The sequence below is a fragment of the Panthera pardus genome, unplaced genomic scaffold (assembly GCF_024362965.1).
Source record: "Panthera pardus isolate Hobbes unplaced genomic scaffold, ASM2436296v1 HiC_scaffold_26, whole genome shotgun sequence".
NCBI classification, from domain to species: domain Eukaryota; kingdom Metazoa; phylum Chordata; class Mammalia; order Carnivora; family Felidae; genus Panthera; species Panthera pardus.
In genome coordinates, this window is record NW_026526832.1 from 2,376,897 (window position 1) to 2,404,459 (window position 27,563).

A 27,563-nucleotide genomic window follows, 5' to 3' on the forward strand; every position below is an offset into this window, starting at 1 on the left:
TAAAGAGCCCCCTCTCTACCCTTGCCCAAAGCCTTTTCCTATTTCTCCAGCTGCCATTGGCTACTTTTCTTGAAGGCAGCTTGTTAGCTCATCACTCTTCTTGAGTTTTTTTCTTACAATGGTCAAATGCAAACTTTCTCTAAATATATCAACAGACAATTTGAACCAGAATCACCTGAGCCACTTGTTAAAAACAAAGATTCCTGGGGGGAGCCTGCGGGGCTCAGTCGGTTAAGTGTCTGACTTCGGCTCAGGTCATGATCTCATGACTCGCAAGTTCAAGCCCCGCGTCGGGCTCTGTGCTGACAGCTCAGAGCCTAGAGCCTGTTTCGGATTCTGTGTCCCTCTCTCGCTCTGCCCCTCCCCTGCTCATGCTCTGTCTCTCTCAAGAACAAATAAACATTAAAAAAAAATTTTTAAATAAAATAAAGATTCCTGGGCCCCTCCTACTGACCTTGGGAATCAGGATCTTGGAGATTGAGCCCAGGAATCTGCATTTTAAACAAACTTTCTAGGTACCTGCTATCCAAAGTGTGGTCCTCAGACCTGCAACATTGGTCTCACCTGGGAATCTCAGCCCCATCCCAGATCTACTGAGTTAGAATCCACATTTTAAAAATCCTCAGGTGAAGCTTTTGCATGTTCAAGTTTGAAAAGCATAGGCCTAGATGATATTTATACACCCGGGAGTGTAAGAACCACTGATCTAACACTATCAACAGGTGACAGTATGTATTCTTAGAATAGGGTCTACACTCGGATTGGGGCCACAGGAAATGGTTGTTTGGTTCACCCAGAGGAAGAAAGTTATGCAGCTGCAGGTTCCTTTTCTACATTAGAGACCACTTCAGTCTATGCAGATTTTCTAGTTCTCGATCTGCAAAGAAAAAAGCAAAAAAAAAAAACAAAACAAAAAACCCCAAAACGTGTTCTCATTCTGAAGCTTGAAAATGTCTTTGCTAACCACTGTTTTCCAGGATGGTTAGCTTAGCCACCAATTATGGGATTTTTTTAAAGTTTATTTATTTATTTTGAGAGAGAGAGAGAATGTAAGCAGGGGAGGGGCAGAGATAGAGGGTGAGAGGGAATCTCAAGCAGACTCCCATGCTGTCGGTGCAGACCGCAAAGTGGGGTGAGATCATGACCTGAGCCGATACGGAGACTGAGATGCCTAACTGACTGAGCCACCCAGGCGTCCCCAATTATAGAATTTCATATCAGTCTCCAATCAACTTTTGCAGGCTGGCCTTTACTAAAGGAGTAACCAATGACATTTAGGTGGCTGACAATTCAAGCAAACGTTTTATTTTCTAGCATTTTCTTCATTCATCCAATAAGCATGTACTTAGTGTGGCTGGTGATTGTTCTAGGTGCCAGGGAGAGACTGGTGGATACGACAAATAAGGTCTGTGTCCTCGAAGAGCTTCTATTAGAATAGAGAGAGGAGAAAACAGCCAAGAAGCACATAAATCTGATGCAGTAAGTGCTACGAAGACAATGGAACAGGGCGATATGATGGTGATGGGGTGGGGGTGGGGGAGTGAGCTCTGAGGGTGCTCGGAGGCCATTCTGAAGTGACAAACAGTATCTGCCATCTCACTCCTAGAAAAGAGAGGTGGCTGTCACACCTACCCAAACTGGCAAGTATTAAGAGCTTGAGTGGGTGGTGCTGGGCCCAGGGTCCAGGTCAGAGAAATCTCTTGGGCCATGTGGGCTCAGAACTAAATTCTAATAGTGACGAGAACTACTGAGGATTAATGAGTCATCTCAATGGGCAGATGTGCCAACGGCCTATGAAACGCCTAGTTTCAGGGCTCCTCTACTGTGATGCCAACCCCATGGCATGTGCAGTAACATCGGGTTCTTGCCATGTCCTCCCCTGGGGGTTGGGGGTGTGCGAACTAGTGCTAAGATGCTGCTCTGGCTGCTTTTTCCAGGGAACGATCAACTGTTTCTCTGATCCAGAAAACCCCATGTCTCCCGTCAGGAGATATACCTAAAGTGTGGCAGGCCAGCCTGTAAGCTTCCAGGCAGGGTGATGTCTCAGACCCTTTGCAGTTTCCGACTTAACACCAGGCTAACGAACAAATGAGTCCCAGGGGCACTAGTTGGGTCTATTCCTTATAAAAGCTGTCCTGGAAACTGTCCCAGAGCTTTTAGCTTGTATCTCACTGGCCCGAACTTGGCCACTGGGTCACCCCTCAAGGCAGAGAAGTTTGAGGCACACGTGACGTTTCTAACTGCACATCTTGCCACATCAGAGGAGTAGGTGAAAGTGGGTGTTGGTCAAGCATCTCGCGGTGGTCTGTCCCAGGATGTTTGTAAGGTAGCTCTTACACCGCTATCTTTCCCAGACTTTCAGAATTTCTCATCAATGGAAAACATCTTTTCCAAGTCCCAAGCAACTTAGACTGGTGGCGAGATGAAAGGGAAATTGGATGCTGAATTGGGGGTGAATCCCGGACGTACTGCTGTCTCATCGCGTGCCCTTAGGCAGGCCACAATCTTGCTGAGTCTCAGCTCCTGAAAATTGGAAATGACGTGGTGACTGGGTGGGTAAATGGGCTAACATATGTGAAGATTCTTAGGAAACGTGAGTCCAGCTGAGAGAGCGGAGGAGCAAAGGGCAGGTCCAGCACCTGTCGGGCAGCATGGAGCCAGGTCCCCTCCCAGAACAAAGCAACAAGAGTCCGCTCCCGTGACGTGACGTATCCAAGTCCACGTACGGCGGGCACAAGACCTCCCATCCTGACAGCCAACGATACCCATGACTGCGGAACTGTACAAGCAATTTACAATTATTACCACTCTGAGAAAATATGCAGAACACACAGGGTCAGTGTGGGCAATGGTCTCGAAATAATGGAACATGAGTCCGGGCTTTTACTTAATTCTGCTTCAGTGGAGATCATTGGGTACGCATGATTTCCTATTTGCATGAACAAAAGTACCTTTGAACTTGGCACAGATGCTTTCATGCACACAGAGCAATGCTCAGCACGGGCCAGGGGGAGGGAAAAGACACGACCGAGAAACCAGCATCCAGTCCTTATAACAAACATCTCTTATAAATGCACACTCTGCTCAGATGGTAAGAAAGTACCACCTGAAGTGACATTAACTGCAGAACTATTTGTACCCTTTTCAGCATTTTCTGCAGGTTTCTCAAAAGTTATGGAGTAAGACCAGATATCAGAGTGGTAAAAGATATCTCTGACCTGCATTAATTATGCCCCATTGACTGCTATTCTAAGTAAGTTAGCAATGGAAGACTATATTTAGAAGAGCAGAAAAGAGTGCATACTAACTACACAGAGGAAACTTCCAGCATCGGAAAAGGCTTGCTTGTTCTTTTCTGAGTTTTTAGAAAGGATTTCTAAAGTTGTTCGCTGATGGATTAGATTATGTCTGGATCAAAACTCTGATTGTTTTGTACTCCCAGTGGGAACAGCGTGCCCCTTCTCAGGGCTCAGTCTGCCCTGTCAGGCCATCAAAGCTTTTCTCTCTGGACAGCTCTTTTGGATAACTTGCCCTGACTCCTAGCCAATTAGTGTTTATGGTTTTTTGCATTTTTTTTATTATGATATAATTCACATAGCATTAAAATCACCCTTTTGGGGCGCCTGGGTGGCTGAGTTGGTTGAGCGTTCGACTCTTGAGTTTGGCTCAGGTCACGATCTCACAGTTTGTGAGATTAGTTCCCTTGACCGTGGAGCCTGCTTGGAATTCTCTCTCTCCCTCTCTCCGGTCCCTTCCCCGGCTTACACATGTGCTCTCTCTCTCTCAAAATAAATACATAAACTTTAAAAAACATCACCCTTTAAAGTGTACAATTCAGTATTTTGAGTATATTACAAATTTGTGCAACCATCACCACTGTCTAAATCCAGAACACTTAAATTATTCCCTAAAAACACCCTGTCCTCATTAGCAGTCACTCCTTATTTTCCTTTCATCCAGCAACTTGAAACCACTACTCTCCTTTCTGTGTCTATGGATTTTCCTATTCTGGACATCTCATATAAAGAGAACCATACAAGATTTGGACTTGTGTGTCTGTCTTTCACTTAGCATAATGTTGTCAAAGTTCATCCGTGTCATAGCATGTTCATCCATGCTATAGTATCTCTTTTTGTGCTGAATAATATTCCATTGTATGGATATACCACATTTTGTTTATCCATTCATCAGATGATGAACATTTGGGTTGTTTCCATTTGGGGATTATTATGAATAATGCTGCCATGAACATTTGTGTTCAAGATGTTGTCTGAAGATATGTTCTCAATTCTCTTGGGCATGCACCTAAGAATGGAATGGGTCATCAAGTAACTCTTTTAACATTTTGAGGAGTGCCAAACTGTTTTCCAAAGTGGCTAGACAGTTTACATTCCCACCAGCAATGGGTCTCAGTGTGTGTATGAGGATTCCAATTATTCCACATCTTCACCAACACAATTTCTCCGACGCAAGCCACCCTAGTAGGTGCGAAGCGGCATCTCATTCTAGTTTTGATGTGCATTTTCCTAATTACTAATGGTGTCTTTTTATGTGCTTGGCCATTTGTAGATCTAAGTCCTTTGCCCATTTTTAAATTAGATTGTCTTTTTATTATTGAGTTGTAGGGGCTTCTTATATATTCTGGAGACTCAACTCTTAGCAGATTTGTGATTTGCAAACATGTTCTCTTATTCTGTAGGTTGCTTTTTCACTTGCTTTTAATAGTGTCTTCTGATGCACAAAAGGTTAGCCCAATTTGTCTGTTTTGTTGTTGCATTTGATGTTGGTCTCATATCTAAGAAGCCTTTGCCTAATCCAAGGTCTCATGAGGATTTATAGCATAGTTTTCTTCTAAGAGTTTTACCATTTTAGTTCTTACATTTATGTCTTCTGTCCATTTTGATGTAAATTTTGCATGCGGTGTGAGATAGGGGTCCAAATTCACCCACTTGCATGTAGATGTCTAGTTATCCCATCATCATTTATTTAGAGATTATTCTTTCCCCACTGAAAAGTCTTGGCACTCTTGTTAAAAATCAGTTGGCCATATGTGTATGGGTTTATTTCTGGACTATCAATGCTATTCCGTGGATCTGTATGTCTATTCTCATGTCAGCACCACACTGTCCTGACTACCACAGCTTTACCAGGTTTTCAACTCAGGAAGTATAAGTCTTCTGCCTTTGTAATTTCTTTTCAAGACTGTTTTGATTATTCTGAGTCCCTTGCATTTCCATATAAATTTTAGGATCCACTTGTCCATTTCTGAAAGAAAGGTAGTTGGAATGATACTCGTCAGTTTTCTCTCGATAATTTGAGACTTTATTTGAAACTCTTAGTTACAAAGTCAGGAACTCAGAAGAATAAGGGCGATTCAGAGCACTTGGGCTTAAATATCACCCCCTCTCCTCAAACAACTATTGCACACATTAAGTAAAACAATTCTCAATTTAGGAGGTCAAAATGCTCAGAGATACCAGGCATGTGTCTCTGAATGCCATCTTTTCTCCTCTTTGCCTTGCTGCCTTGCCTCACCAGAACTCCAGAAAAAGCCTGAGTGCTCGCCTGTGCTCTGCACAAATGGCTGGCAGGCCTCTGGCAGGTCACTTGCTCCTCCAGCTTCCTGTGTGTTCTCTAATCTTTACGGAGGGCTCTGGCCCCTAGCTCCTACATCCCACTGCATGGAGACCACGGTAAATCCGCTGTGCTCACAGTCTTGTAGAAGCTTCCCTTAGAGGACTTTGTAAGGACACATGGAAGAAAATAGCACCGCAGGGGCCCTGGGGCTCTGCTTTGAAAATCATTGGCTTCAAGGCCACAAATGGCTACGCACTCAAATCTGTAAGGTCAGAAAGCAAAATAAATAAATAAGAACAATTTTTCATCTCATAAAAACTAAACGGTGGTCTAGTGCAAACGTCTCCGAGAACGCCACATTCCTACTATTCCTGCTTAGAATTCAGAATTCTGTTCTCTTCATAGTCTGCACAGAAGTTTTTATTCTCTGTAGCTGCATTGTTCTGAATGTCCTGGGCCAGGAATTCCTAACAAATTAGACCTCTTCTTCCCTGAGCAAAAGGCTTCTCTCCTTTCTGAGGGAGTCAGACGATTTATAGAAGAGCTTCTGGCCTCCCCTTCTGCTTACAGAATGATGAAGAAGTCTTGCAGGCCTCTGGGAGTCTGGCCTGGTGGCAGAACTCTGTGGAAGCTACTTTTGTCCTTGTGGAGTTTTTGAAACTCCATCCTGGTTGGTCACGAGCATTGTAACAAACACAGCTGTGTCTTAGGGCCTCTTTGCCAGGTGCCTCAGTTTTCCTGGCCTTTGTATACCTGATATAAGGGATGGATACCCTTGGGGGTTTTGCCTGGCCTGTATCCTTCTCTGGGAATGGCTCCCTGGCATATATGTGAACTCCATGACCACCGTCCATTAGCTGAACAGGGGCTAGTCAGACTCTCTCCTTCTGGAATCTGAGACCCATCCAGACTAGAGTTGGCCAATGGCAGGTACGTGGACTCGTGTAGATATGTCAAATGAGCACGTGTGGGCCAAAGTTTGGAGAGAGGTAACTTGAGTAAGCAGAGACCACAGGGTTAGGAGAACGTCATAGATAGGAGGAAGAAAGGAGGAGGGCAGCCATCCAAGTCCACTGTCCCCATGAGTCCCAGCTGGGCCTGCTACACTGACCAGGCCCAGCCCAGAGGCACAGACTAAATCTTAGCTGACATCTGTGCAGCTCGGCAAACTTTGCCTCCAATGTGGCTTGGGACCCAGAAGCACGAATATGAATCCAGGGGCATTTGCCATATCTGGAGGACAGTTTTTCAAGTGTCTTGCTTCTTTTTTAAAAAAAATTCTTTGGGGAGGCACTTCACTCTAGACTAGATCTGTACTTGCTAAAAAGTGTTTTCTGACAAATAACAGTCGAGCTAAAATAATGCCATGTGTCCGTGTGGATTCCGAATTCCTAATGTGCTAGCCCCAGTCTCAGGAACAAGGAGTTTGTCCAGTCGTCTGATTTTGCAGGTGAGAAGCATAAAGCCCAAAGATAAGGGCTTCTTCTTTCCATCTTGTTCTGTCTTCTAATCTGAAAAAATAAGGTTCTAGGGCTGCGATGAAGATTAAGAGACTGAATGTAAGTGATTAGCGAGGTGCCTTAAAAACATGCCAAGTGAGCTGCTCCCTCACTGCCGTGCCCTTTGGCGCCCTCCTCCCCCTCTTCCCGCGCCGCTTTCTTCCGCGCTCGGCCTCACTCCCCCGCGGCCCTTCTCACTCGCCCGCAGAAGCCTGAGGCCTGCGGCCAAGTCCAGCGCGCAAGGCCGAGCCCCGGCCCCGCCGCCCGCCAGCCGCCGCCGCCCGCGTCCTGGACCCGGTAACCGTCCCCCCCCCACACACACCCGGCCCAAGCCAGCCGATTCCGGGCCGGGATCCGGGGTGGCGCCGCTCGCTCGCCGCGGTGACCAATCCCCGCCCCAGCGGCCGAACCTCCCCCCTCCCAGGCCGGATCTCCTCCCCGCGTCGGCTTCTGGAGAATCGAGGCGCCCTCCCCGCGGTAATCGGTAGCGGTCTGTCTGCGCTTTTGAACTTCTCTCGGTTTCGCTCAACCCTGACTTCCGCGTGGCTGTGTCGGCCTCCCTGCCCCCTTCCGTAGTCTAGGTGGGGCACTGTGCTCAGATTTGGAGGACCTGGGAGGGTCGAGGGTTTCCGAGGTTTGGAGCCTTCCGTAGGGGCTCTGCGGTACTCGGACACTGAGAAGTGTTTTCAGAGGCTGGGAGCGTGCCTTATCCTGCAGACCTTATCAAAACCTCCTTCCCTGACCCACGGCCTGGATAGCCGAAGACTGGTGCCCGGTGACCTTAGACAGGCAGGGGCCTACCTTGAGCCTGCTGGAGCCTCCACCCTGAGGGGCCCAGTCTGGGCTCGGAGGGCAGAGACTCAGCTGCTGGGGTCCAAGTCCCGGCCCTGGCCCGCCCTTTATCAGAAAATTTCTTCGCCTCGCTGGGCCCTTCCTGAACTGTTTCCTGGCCTTGGGGCTTTAAAACCAGACCTCCTGAATTCACTGTCATGGTCCAGAGAAAGGTATTCAGAGCTCAAGCTCAGCTCCTCAACATGGCACCGGGCTCCTGAGAAACTAACTTATGTGACATTGTAACCAGAGTTAGCCCTTGGGTGCCCTTGGGCACTCCCCCTGGCCACAACCCCAGTCAGAGTCCTGAACCCACCCAGGGCCAGTCAGCCTTAGCTAGACAGTATTAAGGGTAGCTTGTCAGCACTTCTAACTATTCCAGGGTTAGGCTGAGAAGTAGGGCACTGGTTTTCAATTAGCTTGACCAAATCCTTCTAGTTTATCTACCACTGAGGGGTTTCCTGGGACAGGGGACTTCCGGTTTTAAAACTGGGAAGGTCGTGGGCAAAGTGGGATAAGTTGGTTCCTGTATTCTTAACCCTGGCTGCACGATAGACTCACCCAAGGAGTTCTCATATAGGGGTTCTAATTTGATGGATTCAGGGAGGGTCCCAGATAGGAATATTTTTTTATAGTTCCCAAGTTGATCCCAACAAACTACCAGAGTGAGGAACCACTAGGTTATGGACAACAATGCTGTAAAACCATTGAAGGTGGCTATTTTTTGAACAGAAGTGGACCCAGACATTTCTCAAAATGGTGGTCCTCTCCTTATCAAGAGGGCTATCAAAATGGCAGTTGCTTTATTATTGCTATTATCTTTCCCCAGTTCCCTTATTCCTCAACAGTGAGGACCCACAAGGCTTCTCCTTCCCTCGAATGCCTCAGTATCCCCTTTCCCAAGGTCAGCGAATTTGCCTCATTTGGATTGGAGAGGCCATGATGTGGACAGTTCCGGATGAAGCTGGCATGAGACTCAACAGGGCTCCAGTCTCTCAGTCTGGGATGCCTACCCCAAATGAGTCGTGGTCTAGGGGCTAGCCGAGGGTGCTGTGTATGCTTCAGCTTCTCTCTGTGGGGTACTGAGCTTGGAGAGCAGGTGCCTCTGGGACTTTTCCCTCTGCAGGCCACCAGGGATGCGGTACATCAGCACTCGGGGAATGGCCCCCCGGGTCGACTTTGAGGGAGCCCTCTTCTCTGGCTATGCTCCTGATGGGGGTCTCTTCATGCCCGAGGAGCTCCCCCAGCTGAGCACAGAGACCCTGCGTCAGTGGAGTACGCTGTCCTACCCCGGCCTGGTAAAGGAGCTGTGCACCCTCTTCATCGGCCCTGAGCTCATTCCAAGAGATGTCTTAAATGGTGAGCACCCCCCAGCCTCCCTACTCTCCCACCTAACTCCCCAGCCAAGCCAGCTCCCCCACAGAGCTGCAAATCCATCACTTAACTCCTAGGAGGTTTCTAGTCCTATTTCCCAAACTTTGGATTTTTTTTCCAGATTCTGGAATCCCAGAAATGGAAATCTCCCCAAAGAGTTCATCCATTCCATTCCACCTTCCATCTCCAATAAAATGAATGCCCCGTGGCATCTGCAGAGAATTTTTCCCTTTCATTTATTGTTCAAAACCTTTTTCAAGACTAGACATTTCACCAACATCCTGAGATGCTTGAATAGTGGGATGCTTCCTGCCTGTATGTAAAGCGCTTAGACCCTCAGATTGCTGTTTTATTGCCTTGAATGGTAATTTTATTTTATTTTATTTATTTATTTATTTATTTATTTATTTTTTTGGGACAGAGAGAGACAGAGCATGAACGGGGGAGGGGCAGAGAGAGAGGGAGACACAGAATGGGAAACAGGCTCCAGGCTCCGAGCCATCAGCCCGGAGCCTGACGCGGGGCTCGAACTCACGGACCGTGAGATCGTGACCTGGCTGAAGTCGGACGCTTAACCGACTGCGCCACCCAGGCGCCCCTGAATGGTAATTTTAGAAGGGACTTTGAGAGTATCCTGGACCAGCTCCTCTCAAAACTGGAATATACCCATGGGTTGCCCTAAGGATCCTGTTAAAATGCAGATTTTGATTCAGTAGGTCTGGGGTAGGCCCAAGAATTCTGCATTCCTACCAAGTGTCCAGAAAATACTAGTATTGCTGGTCCATGGGTCAAACATGTGATATAATCACAATATAATGGTGACAGCTTGGGGCTGGGAAGAAGAGGGCCACTCAAAATGTGGTCTCATGGCAGTGATGGCATTGCCTGGGCACTTAATCAGAATTCTCAGACTTCTTCAGGCCTACTGAACCAGAATCTGCATTTAAAGATCCCAGGTGATTGGTTTGCTAATGAAAAGTTTGAGAAGCATTACCTAAGGTGGCCTGCCTTAGGTAGGATTATATGTAAACCATCCCAAGGTTCCGGTATCACAGATGTGAGATTTAGTATAGGAAAAACAAATAAAGAACAACCTCTCTTTAGAAAGGAATATTATGGGGTCCCTGGGTGGCTCAGTCGGTTAAACTTCTGACATCAGCTCAGGGGCATGATCTCCCGGTTCATAGGTTCGAGCCCCATGTTGGGCTCTGTGCTGATGGGAGCCTGCTTCCGATTCTGTGTCTCCCTCTCTCTCTGCCCCTCCTCCGCTTGCCCTCTGTCCCTCTTTGTCTCTCAAAAATGAATAAACGTCAAAAAAAAATTTTTTTTTAAGGAAGGAACATTAGAAAAGATGAGACATGGATTTGTTTGTTGCACAATTGTTTAATCAAACTTCTGTTGGCATTCACACACACACACACACACACACACACACACAGAAGAAACGCAAACAATGAAGTTTACACAATAAAAAATGGAAGTCTGATAGTGTCATTTCTCTTCTCTGGGGCGCATCACTATGAGGAATCTATGGACGGTGTGGTTCATGTCTTTTCAGACTTCTTTCTCAGATTATGCAATTATATTCATATACAGTATCATTTGGGGTAAACATGTTTTGCCCTCTCATCTGGTAGCAGGAGATAGGAACTTCAAATTCAAAAGTGTAAAGAGACAAGAGAGAGAACCTGTAGAAGAGATAATGCCCTTCTTCCACCATCCAACCCCTCTCCCCTCACAGGTCTGATCGACCAAGCCTTCAGCAGATTCCGCCACAGAGAAGTGGTCCGTCTGTCCAGGCTGAGGAATGGGCTGAACGTGTTGGAGCTGTGGCATGGCGTCACATATGCATTTAAGGACCTGTCCCTGTGCTGTACAGCACAGTTCCTGCAATACTTCCTGGAGAAGAAGGAGAAGCACGTCACTGTGGTTGTAGGTGAGCCCCTTGAGGGCCCTGACTTGCCCGCATCCATCCACAGGATGCCCGTCATTGATGTCTCTCAAGGAGGGTGTGTTACTGGTTCTTCTAGGGCAGGGTTTATAACCTTTTCTTGTGCCATTGGCCCCTTTGACAGTCTGAGGGAGGCTATGGAGACTTCACAGAATAATTTTTTTAAGTATACAAAATATGTAAGATTATATGGTACCAAGTGCACAGGTGCCCTGATTTCTATCCCTGGATCTCTAGGAGGTTAATGGACCCCAGATTAAGTACTAGGTTCCTACTCTTCAGGTATTTGAAATAGACATTGTCTCACATGGCAGCCATGCTTTAGGGGCCACGTCTTTCCTTTTCTGTCTCCCTTGTTCTAAAGAAGAGGGTTATTTTTGCTTCCTATCCAGGAACGTCTGGGGACACAGGGAGTGCTGCCATTGAGAGTGTTCAAGGGGCAAAGAACATGGACATCATCGTTCTGCTGCCCAAGGGCCACTGCACGAAGATTCAAGAGCTCCAGATGACAACAGTGTTGAGGGAGAACGTCCATGTGTTTGGAGGTGAGTGCTGGGATGGGAAAGCGTGGCCCTGCCTCATGGGGGGGTCTGTTTGGGGAGATGAGCTGGAATAAAATGGTCAGTTGATTGGTCGATCATCCTTCCTCCTGCCTTTTCTCTGTCCTTTCCTTCCTTCAACCGTTATGAGGTTGGTATATGCCTTGGCTTAGCTCTGGGCAAGCTCTTGGCAACACGGTTTCATAAGCTGTTGGAGGTGACGAGTGCACAGACCAATACTGTCAGTACAACCTAAGAAGTGTAGGCTGAAAACCATAATCCAAAGATTGCCACCTTTATGCAGGTTCAACCTCCTGGTGCCTTATATACAGGCAGCCACCAGACCCATTCGCCTGAGCCAAGTGACTTGGGTTTTGTTCCAGGACACGGGAAGTTTAGAGGGCGCAAACAAATGTTAAATAATTATTTCTTAAATGTTTATTTATTTTTGAGTGCGAGAGCGTGAGCGAGCAGGGGAGGGCAGAGAGAGAAGGAGAGAGAATCCCAAGCAGAGAAAGAAAGAGAGAGAGGGAGAGAGAATGCCAAGTAGGCTATGCACTCAGTGCAGAGCCTGATGTGGGACTCAAACCCGTGAACCATGAGAACCTGATCTGAGCCGAAACCAAGAGTCAGACGCTTAACCGGCTGAGCCACCCAGGCACCCCAGCAGGTCTAAGTATTTAAAATAGGAAATCAGTTAGTGGTACCCATTGCTAGAGACACCCTTTCCTGAGCCACATCAGGAATTTGGGCATTTTGTATTTGCAGAAACACAAAAAACTATCTCCTTTAATGTCAGGACATCTATTTTTTAGAAATCGAGACTGTGGAAGGGTGGGGTGAGCTTGAGTGGAGCCGAACACTTTTATTTCCACTTCTCACACCTAGCTAGACCCCAGGTAGCCCCAAAGTAGGGGCGGGGATATGAGCAGTAGGGGTCTTGGTGAGGTTTTGTACACTGTATACACCGTGGCCTTGGGGAAGCTGTCCCAGTGGTCTGGTCTCGTTTGGTCACTCACCTGGCAGGAGAGCAAATGTGGTGGCAGAAGACAGTCCTCCTACAACTCGCCTGGTCTCCTGGTATGATCCCATAGAGCATGTTTGCATAGGACACGGGCTTTGTCAAGGAGCAAAGCGTAGTGCAAAGAAACCTTCCCCATGGGAGTAGCATGAATAGCCTTTGTCCATTTGTTCAGAAGTAAGCAAAAAGCCCCTTCTACTCTTTCCTTTAACAAGCACATCCACATCCCAGTGAAAGGTTATGGGTTTAGCTAATGCAGGTGTTGGCAAAATCTTACACATTAGCCTTGGTGGTTGGCCGTATTTGGCGCGTTTTTCTGCACTCATTGCAAAATTTTGATGTGTGATATTTGGGCTCCTGAGGGTCTCTGTTATACCCTAAGCACTGAAATTGCTAGTGATGGGTCCAGGGCTATCTTTGCCTAGAATCAAAGCAGAGAGTAACCTTTTGTATTTCTGTCTGCCACCTACTCCCTTCTTGCCTTGAACCAGATTTTGGAAGACTTTTATCTAAAGGCATGGGGGTCGGGGAGCCTGGGTGGCTCGGTTGGTTGAGTGTCCGACTCTCGATTCTGGCTCAGGTCATGATCTCACCATCATAGTCTCATGGTTGTAAGATCGAGATCCGTGTCAGGCTCTGTGCTTGGCAGGGAGCCTGATTAAGGTTCTCTCTCTCCCTCTCCCTCTGCCCCTCCCCTGCTCTCTCTTTCTCTTTCTCTCTCTCTCTGTCTCAAAAAAGAAAAATAAATTTTAAAATACGACACGTATGTAAGCTTGGTTCCTGACGATGGGGTGAAGAATGGTGCCCATTTGTAAAATAATGGTAGAAATGTCAATGGTATTGAGTGCAAATCTGTCATAAATGTATTATTGCTGGAGCTCAAGGGGGCATTTCTGTCGTGCACATGCTCTGAGCTTCAAGAAAATAAGGCAGCAGACTTTAGAGAAATTAATTTTTATTTCTAAATAGCACCGTTCAGGTTCTTCCTTTCCTTTCTGGAGTCTTCTGATTTGGTTTCTCGGAGGATGTGTGTTAGTTCCAGAGCTAACAGTGGGTACGTATTTTCCCTTAGACCAGTGAGCTCAGGGAGTAGGGATGGACCACCTGGATTGTTGTGAGTTGGACACTGATGTTTTATAAAGTCATTAATTTCCAGGGCACCTGGATGGTTCAGTCGGTTAAGCCTCCGACTTCAGCTCAGGTCATGATCTCGAGGTACATGAGTTTGAGCCCCTCATAGGGCTCTCCTCTGTCAGCACAGATCCTCTTTCCCTCTCTGCCTCTCCCTGGCTTGTGCTCTGTTTCTCTCTCTCAAAAATAAAAAAAACATTAAAGAAAATAAAGTCATTAATTTCCGTATATATTTCATACTTGGTTCTTTTTTTTTTTTAAGAGAATCTCTTTTTTTAAATTTATTTATTTGAAAGAGACAGAGAGCATGAGTGGGGGTGGGGAGGGGCTGAGGGAGAGGGAGAGAGAGAGAATCCCAAGAAATCTCCTTGCTGTCAGAGCAGAGCCCAGCGTGGGGCTCGATCCCAGCACCCTGGAATCATGACCTGAGGCAAAATCAAGATTTGGATGCTTAACCAACTGAGCCACCCAGGTGCCCCTATACTTGGTTCCTCTTAAACAGAGAGTAATCAGCAAGTGCTAGGTACACATTATTTGGGATGTTTGGGGCCAGATGTAACAGAATATCTAACTCAGACCAGCTTGAACAAGAATATTTTCCAGCTTACGTAACTGGAAGTCTAGAGGTGGGCTGGGCTCCTGAATAGTTGATTCAGTGACTCAACAATCCCTCAACAGGGACCCAGATTCTCTGTATTTTCTGCTCTGCCTTCCCCAGTCCTAAGGCTCCTTCCCCCTTGTGTATATGGTGCTTACTTAATGTAGCCAAGTCTCTCTTCGTGTGGCTCTGTCTTAAGAGCAGTGAATTTTTTCTGGAACTCCAGCACACATCCCCTGGTGCATGGATCTAGAGTCAGCCCCCTAGCCTCATTGCTGCTACTCAGTGCAAAGGGTGGGATGAATAACAACCTCAGTGCCTACTCTGGCACTTCCCACGGTAAATCCCAAGTTTGGATCCAGAGGAGAAATAGACCCAGGTTTCAGATAAGAGATCCATATTGGCTTGATTGCTAGTTGGGCTGGATTGAGGAATGCAACTTGGACTAGTAGCCAACTCACCCATAAATTTAATGAGCAATTCATCCATAAATTAAATGGGGTACACACCCAGCTCATGGAGGAAAGGTCCATGCCAGCTTCCCTACCACATAGGAGCAGGGAACAGAATGCCTCTCTGTGATCTGAGAGAAGAAGGGCAGACCGTATGGCAACAGTGACTCTTTACCCCCACCCGCTGGTAGAGGACCGTGGAGTGAAGAAAGGATCAGCCTCTTGCCACCTCACGACCTCATAAACCATCTCTCCTTGTTCCTAAAGAGCGGGGAAGGTGGGCACGGATTACAAAGAGGAGTCATTTTCCCAATATCCCAGAAGGCTGACATTATATGTCTAACTTATATAGTGGTAGAAATGTTGGAAATCTGACCACAAGAACACGAGACATGGTTTCTTTCCTTGAGTTGCTTAATTTTGCGTCTAAGAAGCCAGGCCAAGACATGGGAGAGCAGAAACCGAAGGTCGAGTGAAGGTCCCGACAGGATGGGCCCAGTGTGGGAGGGCCTTGTTGCAGGCAAGTGCTGACCACCTGGGGGTTCTTCATGCTCCTGAGAGCCACCCTCCACTCTCTCCCTGACAGTGGAGGGCAACAGCGATGAGCTCGATGAGCCGATCAAAGCTGTGTTTGCTGACGTGGCTTTTGTCAAGAAGCACAACCTGATGAGCCTGAATTCAATCAACTGGTCCCGGGTCCTCGTGCAAATGGCCCACCACTTCTTCGCTTATTTCCAGTGCGTGCCATCCTTAGACATGGATCCCCTGCCCCGCGTGGAGGTGGTTGTACCGACAGGGGCTGCAGGTAACCTTGCAGGTAAGGGACCCCTGGGCAGAAATGGGCTTTCCAGAAAAATGCCTGTGGCCCTAGTCCTTCCCGCCACCCCCTCGGCTGCAACTATGAGGAGGAAGATTGAGTCCTCACTCTGGCTCTGAAGGTGACAGGCAAGCCCTCAGCAAACTTCCCCCTAATTCCCCGAGAGGACATCCTGGCCTCTTGCTGCAGGAGGGAAAGATGGGCTCACCCCACTCAGGAGAATGTGGGAAGATGAGATCAAAGTTCACCTCTGTGCTGGCCTGGCAGCTCCCTCTTCCAGAGATACGGACTTTGCTCCCAGCCTCGGCCAGCTGCCTACAGTGAGGGCACCTGGCACACCGTGTTCCCACTCCTAGAATCACTCCCCAGAGACCGTGTGAGATGGAAAGAAGGCTGGACTTGGGGTTCTGGCCCCAGCTGCATGGCCACGGGGCCGTCCCTTAGACTCAACCGCTCCGCTACAAAAGCAACATCGGATAGCTTATCATATCTCTCAGGACTACTGCGAAGTGCACATGAGTCTTCACGTGTGTAGGTGAACTTTGTAAGGGTGAAGGGCTGTACCGCTGCGTGGCATTAAAATCGTCTTCCGGAATAATGATAAACATTTATCCAGCACTTACTACCTAGCAGGCTCCGCTCTCAGTGCTTCTCATGTATCAACTCATTTAATCCTCACGTGCGCCTCTGAGGAGGACAGTCCTGTTATCTCCACTGTATAATGAGGCAGTGGAGGCACGGAGGGCTCGGCCAGCTTGCCCCTGCTTACACGCTGGTCAGCGGCAGAGCCAGAAGTGCCGTCCAGGCAGGCTGGCTCCAGAGGCGGCGTCCTCATGAGCTTGCCAGGCTGCCTTCTAACGGGCACTACCGTCTCTGATGGTTCGGTCGGTGGCATCGCTTCCGATGGGCACGAAGCATGGCTTACGTGACACCATGAAAGCGTCTTAGTGGTCGGGAGTCTTCCTGACTTCTTCCACTCACACGGGGATGGGAAGAACGGGGAGCTGGCAGTCAGGCAAGGATCGGTCAGCTGCCGTGACCACCCACGGGGTAAAGCCCACCGTGCTCCCCATGTGCATCCCCCTCCGGTGAGTGATGCCACCTGCACGTGCCCCAGTGCCTACCACAGTAGCTCCTACCTACCTCTGCTTCATCGGGAACCAGCTGTTTCAGCTTAAGCCCCTGGGTCCTACTGAGGGTCCACGTCTCCTCTGCCGTACACGGATATCATGACGTTTACGTGCAGATCCAGTGAAACAGAATGTGAACATGCTTTCGCAAAGTTCAGGGTGACGTTGGGGTGGGGTGGTGATCCCTAACTCCTCTTGACGACCTGCCCGAGATAGGCCACCCCTGGAAGTATGTCGTTACCTTTTTGGGCTCTCCCTCTCTCAGGGTGAGGGATTCCTTATTTGTTCCGTGCAAACAGGAACTGCAGCCAGGGTGGCCCGAGGGCGCCGCTCCGTCCTCCCAAGGGGCCTCTCCAGGAGGTGCCGTCTGGAGGCGCTGCTTCCAGGAGGCTGATTTCGGGGGGCAAGACCATGTGCTCTGGACTTAGACCTCTTTCCAATCCTTGCTGTGCCACTCGGCAGGCTTGGGGTGGGTCATTTCTACTTCCCAGAACCTCCATTTTCTCTTCTGCAAATAGTAGTGAGCATTTAGGGGCACCTGGGTGGCTCAGTCAGTTAAGCACCTGACTTCGGCTCAGGTCATGATCTCACAGTTCATGAGTTCGAGTCCCGAGTTGCGCTCTGTGCTGACAGCTCAGAACCTGGAGCCTACTTTGGATTCTGTTTCTCCCTCTCTGCCTCTCTGTCTCTCAAAAATAAAGAAACATTTAAAAAATGGAAAAAAAAAAACCCCAATTCATCCATTTAGAGTATACAGATCAATAGTTTTTAGTATATGTGCAGATTTGTGCAACCACCCCCAGTCAACTTCAGAACATTTTCATCACCTTGGAAAGAAACCCTATTCCCATTAGCAGCTACTCTGCATTTCCCCCTCATTTCCCCAACTCAACCACTGATCTCTTTTGTCTCTATCAATTTGCCTATTGTGAACATTTTACATATAATAGAATCATACGATATGTGACCTTTTGTGTCCAGCTTCTTTCACTTAGTATGTTTTCAAGTTTCATCGATAGTATAGCACATATCAGTACTCCATTCCTTTTTCTGACTGAATACCATTCCATTGTGTGCATGTACCACATTTTGTTTGTCCATTTATCAGTTAATGTTGATGTCTGGAATGTTTCCATTTTGAAACTGTTATGAATGATGCTGCTATAAACATTGGTGTGTAAGTTTTTGTGTGGACCTATATTTATTTCTCTTGAGTATATACACCTAGGAGTGGAATTGCTGGGTCATATGGTAACTCTATGCTTAACTTTTTTGAGGAACCGTCAGACTTTTCCAAAGCAGCTGCACCGTTTTATATCCCCACCAGCAATGTATGAGGGTTTCATTTCTCCACCAATACTTTGATTCTAGCCATCCTAATGGGTGTGAGACAGTATGTCATTATGATTTGGGGTTGTGTTTTCCTGATGACTGATGATACTGAATTTCTTTTATGTTCTCATTGGCCATTTGTATAGCTTCTGGAAAAATGTTTGTCTAAGTCCTTTGCCCATTTTTGTTTTTTTTAATTTAAAAAAAATTTTAAGGTTTATTTATTTTTGAGAGAGAGACAGAGTGCGAATTGGGGAAGGGGGCAGAGAGAGAGGGAGACACAGAATCCGAAGCAGGCTCCAGGCTCCGAGCTGTCAGCACAGAGCCCGATGCAGGGCTCAAACCCACAAACTGTGAGATCATGACCTGAGCCAAAGTTGGACGCTTAACCGATGCAAGCGCCCTGACATTTGCCTATTTTTAAATTGGGCTATTTGTGTTTTTATTGTTGAGTCAGAAGAGTTATTTACATATTCTGTATGCAAGTCCTTTATTAGAGATATGATTTGCAAATATTTTTTTTTCTCGTTCTGCGGGCTGCCTTTTTGTTTTCTTGAGAGTGTCCTTTGAAGCACAAATCTTCCAAAGCATAAAAGTTTCTCAATTTTGGTGGAGTCCGGTTTATCTGAATTTCATTTTATTTCTTGTACTTTGGGCACCATCTCTGAGAAAACTTTTGTTCTTCTCTTCACTTGTCTTAAGCGGGGTGCATTGCTCAGAAGATGGGCCTGCCTATCCGCCTTGTCGTGGCAGTGAACCGCAATGACATCATCCACAGGACTGTCCAGCAGGGCGACTTCTCTCTTTCTGAGGCCGTTGAACAGACCTTGGCATCAGCAATGGACATTCAGGTAGGACCTGTGGGAAAGTGTGCAGCTCTGGCCCAGCTATTGATTGGTTGGGAATGGACAAGGACTGACATCAGTGTGGCCCCTGGCACCCTGCCTTTCCAGGTGCCCTACAACATGGAGAGAATCTTCTGGCTGCTCTCTGGCTCCAACAGTCAGGTGACAAGAGCCCTCATGGAGCAGTTTGAAAGGACCCAAAGCGTGAGCCTACCCAAGGAACTGCATAGCAAGGTCAGTCCCCTGTTGCACCCCACGGAGAAAGCAAAGGGTGTAACCACGAAACCCAGTGTAGGCTTGAAAATCTGTCTAAGGCAAGAGGACACCTGTTTCTTGAGCACCTGCTATGAGCCTGGCCTTTTTGCAGTCTCTTTACAGGGACTAATTTGTTGAATGAAGAGAGGCAGCAGAGAGCATTGGTTCAAATCAGACGGGGGTTGGCTCTAAGCCAGCTTTGAAACCTTGGGCCAGTTTCTTAAACTCGTCTATAAAGTAGGGCTAATGAGAATGCCTGTCACAGCATTGTTGAAGATTTAAGTCAATTAATGCCCATGAGACACGTTGTATACTGCCTGGAAATATAGGGCTTAATACATTCACTGTTAATTGTTTTAATTCATTATTGTCGATTTTTAGTAGTAGCAACAATTGGAAGCCACTTTGCCCATCCAGTATGAACAAAGGCCTGTTGAGCTTTTTTTTTTTTTTTTTTTTAAGGAAAAGGAGAAATTTTATTTCTTCAGAGTGGTAGGAATCTGGTTGGGAAGGATTGCTTTTATTTTAATGTAGCCTAGTGATGGTCCACTTATTACGTAAGAGAAAGGATTTCATATGTTGACATTGCCTTTAATTTTCTCTATCACATCCCACCAAGTCATCCAGACCGTGTGTATATCCAGTGACCAGGTCCTCACTGGCTCACATCAGCTCTAATCATTACAAAGTCCTTTATGTTGAGCCGGAATCTCCTTCCGACTTGTGCACTGGGGAGCAGTCCGATTCCCATACTTGAAGAGAATCTTTGTTTCTCTGCTGCGTCTTCCCGGTCCCTTTAGCTGTCCCTTCCGTGACCTAATTTTGCATAGTCAAAGTCAGTCTTAAAGGGTTGTTCCCAGAACTGGCTACAGTTCTCTGGGTTTAGGCACCCACGCAGACCAGAGTGGAATTTCAATCTTTCTTGTGCTGCAACTTGTCGTCGTTTGCACTGCCATAGCAAAGTACCAGAGACCGGGTGGCTTATAAACAACAGACATTTATCTCTCACGGTTCCGGATGCCAGAAGTCTGAGACCACGGTGCCAGCACGGTTGGGTTCTGACGAGAGCAACTTTCGTAGAAGTGGCGGACCGCCAGGGTCTTGTCGTATCCTCACATGATGGCGAGACATTTAGCTAGCTCTCCGGCCTCTTCTTATAAAGGCACTCATTCCACTCATGAAGGCTTCACCCTCATGACCTCGTTACCTCCCAAAGTCCCACCTTCAAACACCATAACGTTGGGATTAAGTTTTTAACATATGAACTTGGGGGGAGGGAGGACGTAAACATTCTGACCATAATACAACCAAAAGTCAACTTACTTGGTTAACGGTTCGTGTTGATATCCCCAGTCCTTCTCCTCATGTAAATGAGGTGCTCCATGGAAACAGACACCAGATCCCACACTTCTTCATTCTCTCCCTGGCTGTACACGTACAAAACATCGCATCTGCTGGAACAGCATTCATTCATTCATTCATTCATTCAACATATCTGCTGTAATCCAGGAACTGTGCTAGATACTGGAAGTACAAAGATAAAGAAAATACTTTCTCTGTCTTCTGTGAACCCTAATGGGACAGGTAGCTGTACAAATGATTTATAACACCCTATGGCGGCAGTCAAGTATATGCAAGGTGTTTGGCACCTCAATAGCATGCAGTAAATTTTCAGAGAATGATCAGATCAACCGTCCACACTGAGGGGACAGTGAGAAGGGAGTCTTCTGCTGTCTGTGGGTGGAAGGGGAAGGCTTCCTGGAGGAGGTGCTACCTGAGCTGGGTGGGAACTGACTGGAAGATGTTTCTTACACCCACAGGACAGGGATGCACCAAAGACAAGGCACCAGGAATGTTTGATTACCCTTAACCTTCTGTGTTTTGTCGGTTTGTTGAACAAGAGTATATACTAATTTGCTGATTCATGAGCTAATCCTTACTAAATTCACTGACTTGAAACTCAAACGGTCCTTCCCCCAAGCTGAGTGAATCAACTTAAAACTGGGAAGCCTGGGGAACCAGCTTTTTCTCTGAGCTGAAGCTGAGCTACTTAGTCTGAAGACTTCATCTGAATCTCTCGTGTTGCCTGGCTATGTTTTGTAGTGAGTTTTTGCTCGCTTTCCCTGGGTTACCCCCAAACCTGATTCCCACCCCCCGCCTCCTCTGACCCTGGGCCCCGTCAGCTTTCAGGGGCAGTGACGTCTGAGTCAGTGTCGGATGAGGCCATCACCCAGACCATGGCTCGCTGTTGGGAAGAGAACAAGTACTTGCTGTGCCCTCACTCGGCCGTGGCCGTGAGTTACCATTACCAACAGACAGAGCAGCAGCCGCCCAGGTATAGGCCATGGGCTCCTGGGTCACTGGGGTACTCTGGTTTTCAGGGGCCCTTCTTTCCCCCAAGCAGAGGAGATGGGAGTCCGAACAAATGGCTGTACTGAGCATGACCGGTGCTGTGTGGAACAGTGCCCCGAGAACAGGGATCCCAGAGGAGGGTGTGTGATGTATTCTGGGGACAGCCACTGTGACAGGTGGTGGTTGAACTGGGCCTCCAAAAAAGAAGAGCAGTTTCCCTAGCAGTGTCATTGCAGAGATAAGTTCAAGGTACCAAGCGCCTGTCTTTTTCTCTTTCTTTCTCCCCTGTTCCTCCTTCTCCTCCCTCCTCGCCTTCTCCTTCCCTTATCTGTCCCTCTCTTCTCCCACCCGCCCTCCTGTTCCCACCTGCTCCATGCCATAGCCTTCCCCGGTGTTGTCTGGCCCCCGCCTCTGCAGCCAAGTTCCCAGAAGCTGTCCTGGCTGCCGGGCTGACCCCAGAGACCCCTGCGGAGATCCTAGCCCTGGAGAGCAAGGGGACACGCTGCACCCCGATGCGGAAGGGTGACGACTGGACGCTGATGCTTCGGAACACCATTGAGGACATAAGCTGCCAGCAGAGGGGTCACTTCCTGAATGCTCTGGAGTAGCCAGGCTGGATTTGACTTCCTTTAGGCTCCAGACCACAGGGAGGCATGCCCTCTAAACTGCTTTGCACACCTTCTCGTTAAGAGTTGGTGTAGTTGGTTCTCAGGAGGTTGCTCAGCATGGTCTGGGGACCAGCTGGCTTTGCTGTGTTCTGGAGCCGCTCTGTGTCCTCATCGTGGTGGTGGTGTGCCTGCTTACTGGAGATGCTGGCTGGGGATGTGTGTGTGTGACGGGGCGTTCTGGATGGTGCAGGAGCGTCACTGCTGCGGCATGCCCGCTAACCGTGCCATGGTTCTCAAAGTGTGGCCCTTGGGTCTCCTCAAAATGCACACTGCCGGCCCCTACCCCCTACCTTCTCAGGCAGATCTCTGGGGGGCGGGGGGGGGAGGAGGGACGTCTGCAGTTCTTACGAATTCCCTGAGTAAGTCCTCTGTGCACTCCAATTTGGGAAGCCCGAGCTGGGGAGTTTAGGTTGATATGTAATTTCTTATTTATCCATTTTGAGGTGTACTTTCTTTTCACGAGGGCATGCTTTATTGCTTCTACTGTTTTCACGATCTAGCCCTGCCCTGTCGGACTCAGTAGCCGCCAGCCATATGGTCTCTGAGCACTTGAAATGTGACTAGTATGGCTAACACACTGAATTTTTCATTTTTTAAAATTTTAATTGATTTACATTTAAATGTCTTGACTTCTTACATTACTCGATTCCGTTATTTAAAAAATTTTAAGTGTGGTTAGAAAAATGCAAGTATGTGAATCGGCTTTTTCAGCTGTCAATTTTATGAAGTCTAAATACAGGTAAGTATGTCCAATGAAAATTTAGCGTTCTAATTGAGAAAGACCGTAAGTGCAAAATATATATTGGGTTTCAAAGATGTCAAACGAAAAAATCGGAAGTACCTCGGGAATAATTTTACACTGACCACATGTTGAAAGGATAATATTTTGACGTATTGGGTTAAATAAAATAGATCGTCAAAATTAGTTCCATCTGTTTCTTTTCCTTTTACTAGGATGTTTAAAGTGATATATGTGGCTCGCCTTTGTGGCTCACATTGCATTTCCATGGACAGAAGTGATCTAGAACCTAACCTTGAACACGCTACACAGATAGTTGCAGGTTTTGTTGTATTACTGGGTTCACATCCTGTCTGAATCAAGGAGGGTGAAATGAGACCAACACAAACATGTGAAAGTCAACACAAGCCTTCTGCCCTGGATGTGATGGCAGGGGGCGGGGGGGGGGGGGGGGGGGGGGCTTTGGAAGGCAGGTGAGGCAAGCACATCATGGAGGGGGGCACTAGAGCTCACTGTTGCTACCATTTTGAGGGCTGCAGGGAGAAGCCTCCCGAGCCCACTTCCCATGCCCTGAGGTCTAAAGGAGCTGGTCACCCAGGTTGATCTCTGGCTGCCATTCCCACAGCACAGCATGCCGGCCCCACCTCTCTGTGATGCCCAGGGAGAGAAGGAAGAAGCTGGAGGGCGCCCTCCTACCGGAGAACTTTACATTGAAGCATGGCATTCAGTACAAAAACGGAAGGGCAGGAATGTTGGACCCACAGGAGGATGGATAGAGTGTTCCTAAAGGAAAGACTGTGACCCTTACAGATCAAAGCCCTGGGCAGTTTCTGAGACACTGTAATATCTATGTTAGCAAACATGATGGAGCCCCAGGGCCCGTTTACCCACCAGGCGCTAGAGGTCTGATGCTTAGGAGTCATGATACATTGAAAGACCTATGAAAATGCTTTCATTTCTTTTAAAATCGAAAGAAACAATGAATATAACCCAGCTTGGCTTATATTCATCTTTATACCAGCACAGTTGTACAATAGAGTTTTAAACATTTTTTATGGAGGAAGAGGCCCATGACAGCAAAAGTGCCCAGGGCCCGCAGAAGTCATCATGTGGGTCTGATAGCGCCTACTATGTGCCAGGCAATGCTTTACAAAGTAACTACGGCAAAACCTTGGATTGGAGTGACTTGTTCTGAGAGTGCTCCACAAGACGAGCAAACATTTCTAATAAATTTTGACTTGATAAACGAGCGATGTCTTGTAATACGAGTGGTACGGGATGCCGAACATCACGTGATCACAACCGAGCCAATGGTTCTTGAAATTCACTCTGATAGACAAGTGCTTTGGATTACAAGCATGCTTCCGGAACGAAGCATGCTCGCAAACCAAGGTTTTACTGTAATTGAATCCTCACAGCCTGGGACGTAGGTATTGCTATTACCTGTGTTTTACAGACAAAGAAACCGAGGCACTCTGAGAGGTGAAGACCTTGCTGGGGTGGCACCACTAGGGGGCAGAGAGGCTGGAACCTGAACCCAGATCCTGTGGCTTCAAGTTCACTGTATAGTTTCCATCACACCGTGTCTTATGTAGCTGCTCTGTGGTCCGCCGGCTCTCCATCCTCCCCCCGGCTGTGGCCCTGCTTCTGGGGCCTCCTCCACCATCCCTTTCATGGATGGATTTGGGAACGTGGCTTTGCTTCCCTGAGAGGCCCGCCGGGGGCTGCTACAACCCCGCTTTGCTGGTCTGTCTAACCAGCACTGACCCTGGCACCTGGGGCCCACTGTGGGCCGACCTGAGCCACACTAGTTCCCCATCTTTTGCTGCCTTATTTCTGAGGGGCTCAGGGCAGCGTTGGGGTCATAAGGGTAACAAAAATCCCTGCCCTCTGGGTGGTTCAGAGACCTACCTATCCAGCTTTGAAAGGTCACCACACCTAGAAGAAGGGACCCAGAATAAAGCCACTGGACACAGCACAAATAGATGTGAAACATGAACTACAGCAGGATGGTCTGGCCACAAGGCATCTTGGGGGTGAATGGAGGAGCAGGACCCGGGTGAGGGAAATATCCGAAGAAGCACCCACACGTAAACATACACACAGCCCCGCTGTCCTGACACACACATACATCTACACACACCCACACACACACACACCACTGGCACCAGACCAGGTTAGAATCGGTTGAAGACGTCCTTCCTGAGTCAACCGCTCACTGGTGTAGTGATCACAAGCAAGTCATTTCACCTTCGTGAGCCTCAGTTTCCTCATCTGCCAATTACAGTACTTCCCTTGCTGGTTTGTTTTCAGGATTACCTGAAAACAAATGTATCTCCCAGTGCTAGGTAAATGCTAAAATGCTGCACAAAGGGTTCTTCTTATTAACACAATTATAGTCTGCACTGAACAATTTAGTACTTTTAAGCTATCTTGTATTTTTTGCTAATTGCTTTGCGAATTAGTCTTATCTTCCTGTGAGGTTGCCTCTTCCTTGAGGACCCAGTTCTCCTGTGGCCCCACTATGCTGGCAAAGCTCTGGGCACACGGAGAGCTGGATCTGCCCTCACCCAGCCCAGTGTGCCAGGCTCGGCGAGGTTCTTTTGGGGGTGGCTCTGTTTAGCTGGTTAACAACCTCACTAATCCACAGTGATGATAGTGATGGGACTGATTCCCTTTCTTGAGCACTGAAGGCCGGCTGAGCCCTTTGTGAAGCACTTTCCAGACATCGACTCCTTTAATTCACACGAGGACTGTGTGAGAAAGTACTGTTAGGATCTCCATTTTAGAGATGAGGAAACAAAGCTCAGAGAGGTTAAGTAACTTGCTGAAGACCTCCCAGCCTGTGGGGTGGGTGGAGGAGAGATGTGAGGGTCTGTGAGCTTACACATCGTGCTAGGCTGGGAGAGGCACTTTGGGCCAGATGGCCTCCAGGTTCTCTTGAAATCAGAGTCCGCAGCCATCCAAAGGTCAATGTGTCTGAGGAGAAGAGGGCCAGATGCTCGCGGGAGGGGGCAGGGAGCCAGAACCTTTGCTGGGGGCTTGCCTCTGGCCCGGGTTCCCACTTGGAGCTGGGTTCCTCACAGGGGAAGGCTGGGAGCAAGTGTCTGCTAAGTGGGGCCGTTGTTGTCGTGGGGAAGAGAGTGACATGGCAGAAGTCCTGAGGGCTTTTCAGCTGCTGGCAGGGAGGCCCGGCCTGGTGGGCCCCACTGGGAAGACTCACATGCATGGAGCTGGGGAGACTCTGTTGCGTTTCTGTGTCCCCAAATGAACAAGGCATGAGCAACCCGAGGAGGGCTGGGGCCACGAGCCCCCTGAAAGAGGAGAGGGTCGACTTCTCTCTGTCCTGGTCAAGAAAGCTTTGCTTTAAGGCCTGCCTATCAAGTTTATCCATCCACAACCTACCAGGTGCTGGGCCCTGTGTTGGGTTCCAAGGGAGAGAGAAAGAGTAGGAAAAGATGGGGTTGGGGTTGATTTATGTAGAAGGAGAAGAGTTTGGAAAACACTCAGGGCCTGCCCCAAAGCTGTGCGTGACTGGTTCCTGGCTGCTGAAGCCCCGGCAGCCCTCTCGTGGCCCAGTCTTCCTGGTCCAGCTCCAGCACCGAGCCACGGTGCTGCAGTGATTGGTTTAGGGGCCTGCTCCCCGAATAACTTGAGCATTTCTGCAAGATTGTTGTCCAATACCCCATAAACCGACACCTAACCCCCAAACCCAGCCTTCCTACTGTGACCTCCACGAGTGCCTGATTGGAACCCATCTGGCAGGAGGGCTACAGGGCCCACCAGAGGAAGGAAGGCAGCAGGAGAGCAATGGGTGGGGGAGAAAAGAGGCTGCTCTGGGTCCTCCAGGGGTCTGCTAGGTACCGAGGAGGTCCTCCTAGATTCAGAACTGTTTCTTTCTCCTCCTCCATAGTTTGGGCGTCACAAAGATCTTGAAAAAGAAGGCGAAGGGACTTTCCTTCCCTCTGAATGAATGCTCAGGAGCTGAGTAACCAAGGCGAAGTTCCTGTAACAGGTACAAAACCAAGAACCCAGGCAAGGCTCTGGGTCCATCAGGCCAGGGAGAAGCCGCTAGAGCCCCTCCCCCCAGTTTGGCCGCTAGGGGGACCCACGGATGTGTCATCTACCCCGCCCCCCCCTTCAACTCCTCAATTGCCTGGATCACTGTCTTCCTTCCAGAATCCCTTATCCAAGCCTCAACCCCCCAAGCAGAGACAACGTTTGCTTGTAGAGTGAATTCAGTTTAGGTCTCCAGGGATCAGAAGGGTCCAGGGCCAGCTCTGTGCAATGCTCCTGCCAATAAAGGTCACTTTCGCCCCCTTTCCCCCAACGTCTGGACAAAAGCTCCCTCCAAATTCTCCGAGCCCAGGAGGAGCGAGCCTGTGATTCACATGGCCAGCAGAGGGCAGCAGAACCCCCCCAGGCCCTCTCCCTCCAAAGGCCATTGACCCC

At 48.3% G+C, this 27,563-nt stretch overlaps 1 protein-coding gene across 8 annotated transcripts; it reads left to right on the top strand.

Annotated features, from left to right (window-relative positions):
• Positions 1 to 1,327: 1,327 nt before the first annotated feature.
• THNSL2 (threonine synthase like 2) lies at positions 1,328 to 23,297 on the top strand. 8 transcript variants are annotated; one of them, XM_053890923.1, is made up of 9 exons: positions 1,329 to 1,479; positions 9,034 to 9,266; positions 11,023 to 11,217; positions 11,625 to 11,777; positions 15,560 to 15,790; positions 18,955 to 19,103; positions 19,206 to 19,331; positions 21,536 to 21,687; positions 22,087 to 23,297. In XM_053890923.1, exons 1-9 carry the CDS (start codon positions 1,475 to 1,477, stop codon positions 22,310 to 22,312), a joined length of 1,470 nt encoding a protein of 489 aa, XP_053746898.1. In that variant the 5' UTR covers positions 1,329 to 1,474; the 3' UTR covers positions 22,313 to 23,297. The 8 variants fall into 8 exon arrangements, with proteins under 8 accessions (XP_053746903.1, XP_053746902.1, XP_053746901.1 ...); XM_053890929.1 differs by lacking the exon at positions 1,329 to 1,479 and adding an exon at positions 7,217 to 7,373; XM_053890930.1 differs by lacking the exon at positions 1,329 to 1,479 and adding an exon at positions 7,388 to 7,560.
• The last annotated feature ends 4,266 nt before the right edge of the window (positions 23,298 to 27,563 follow it).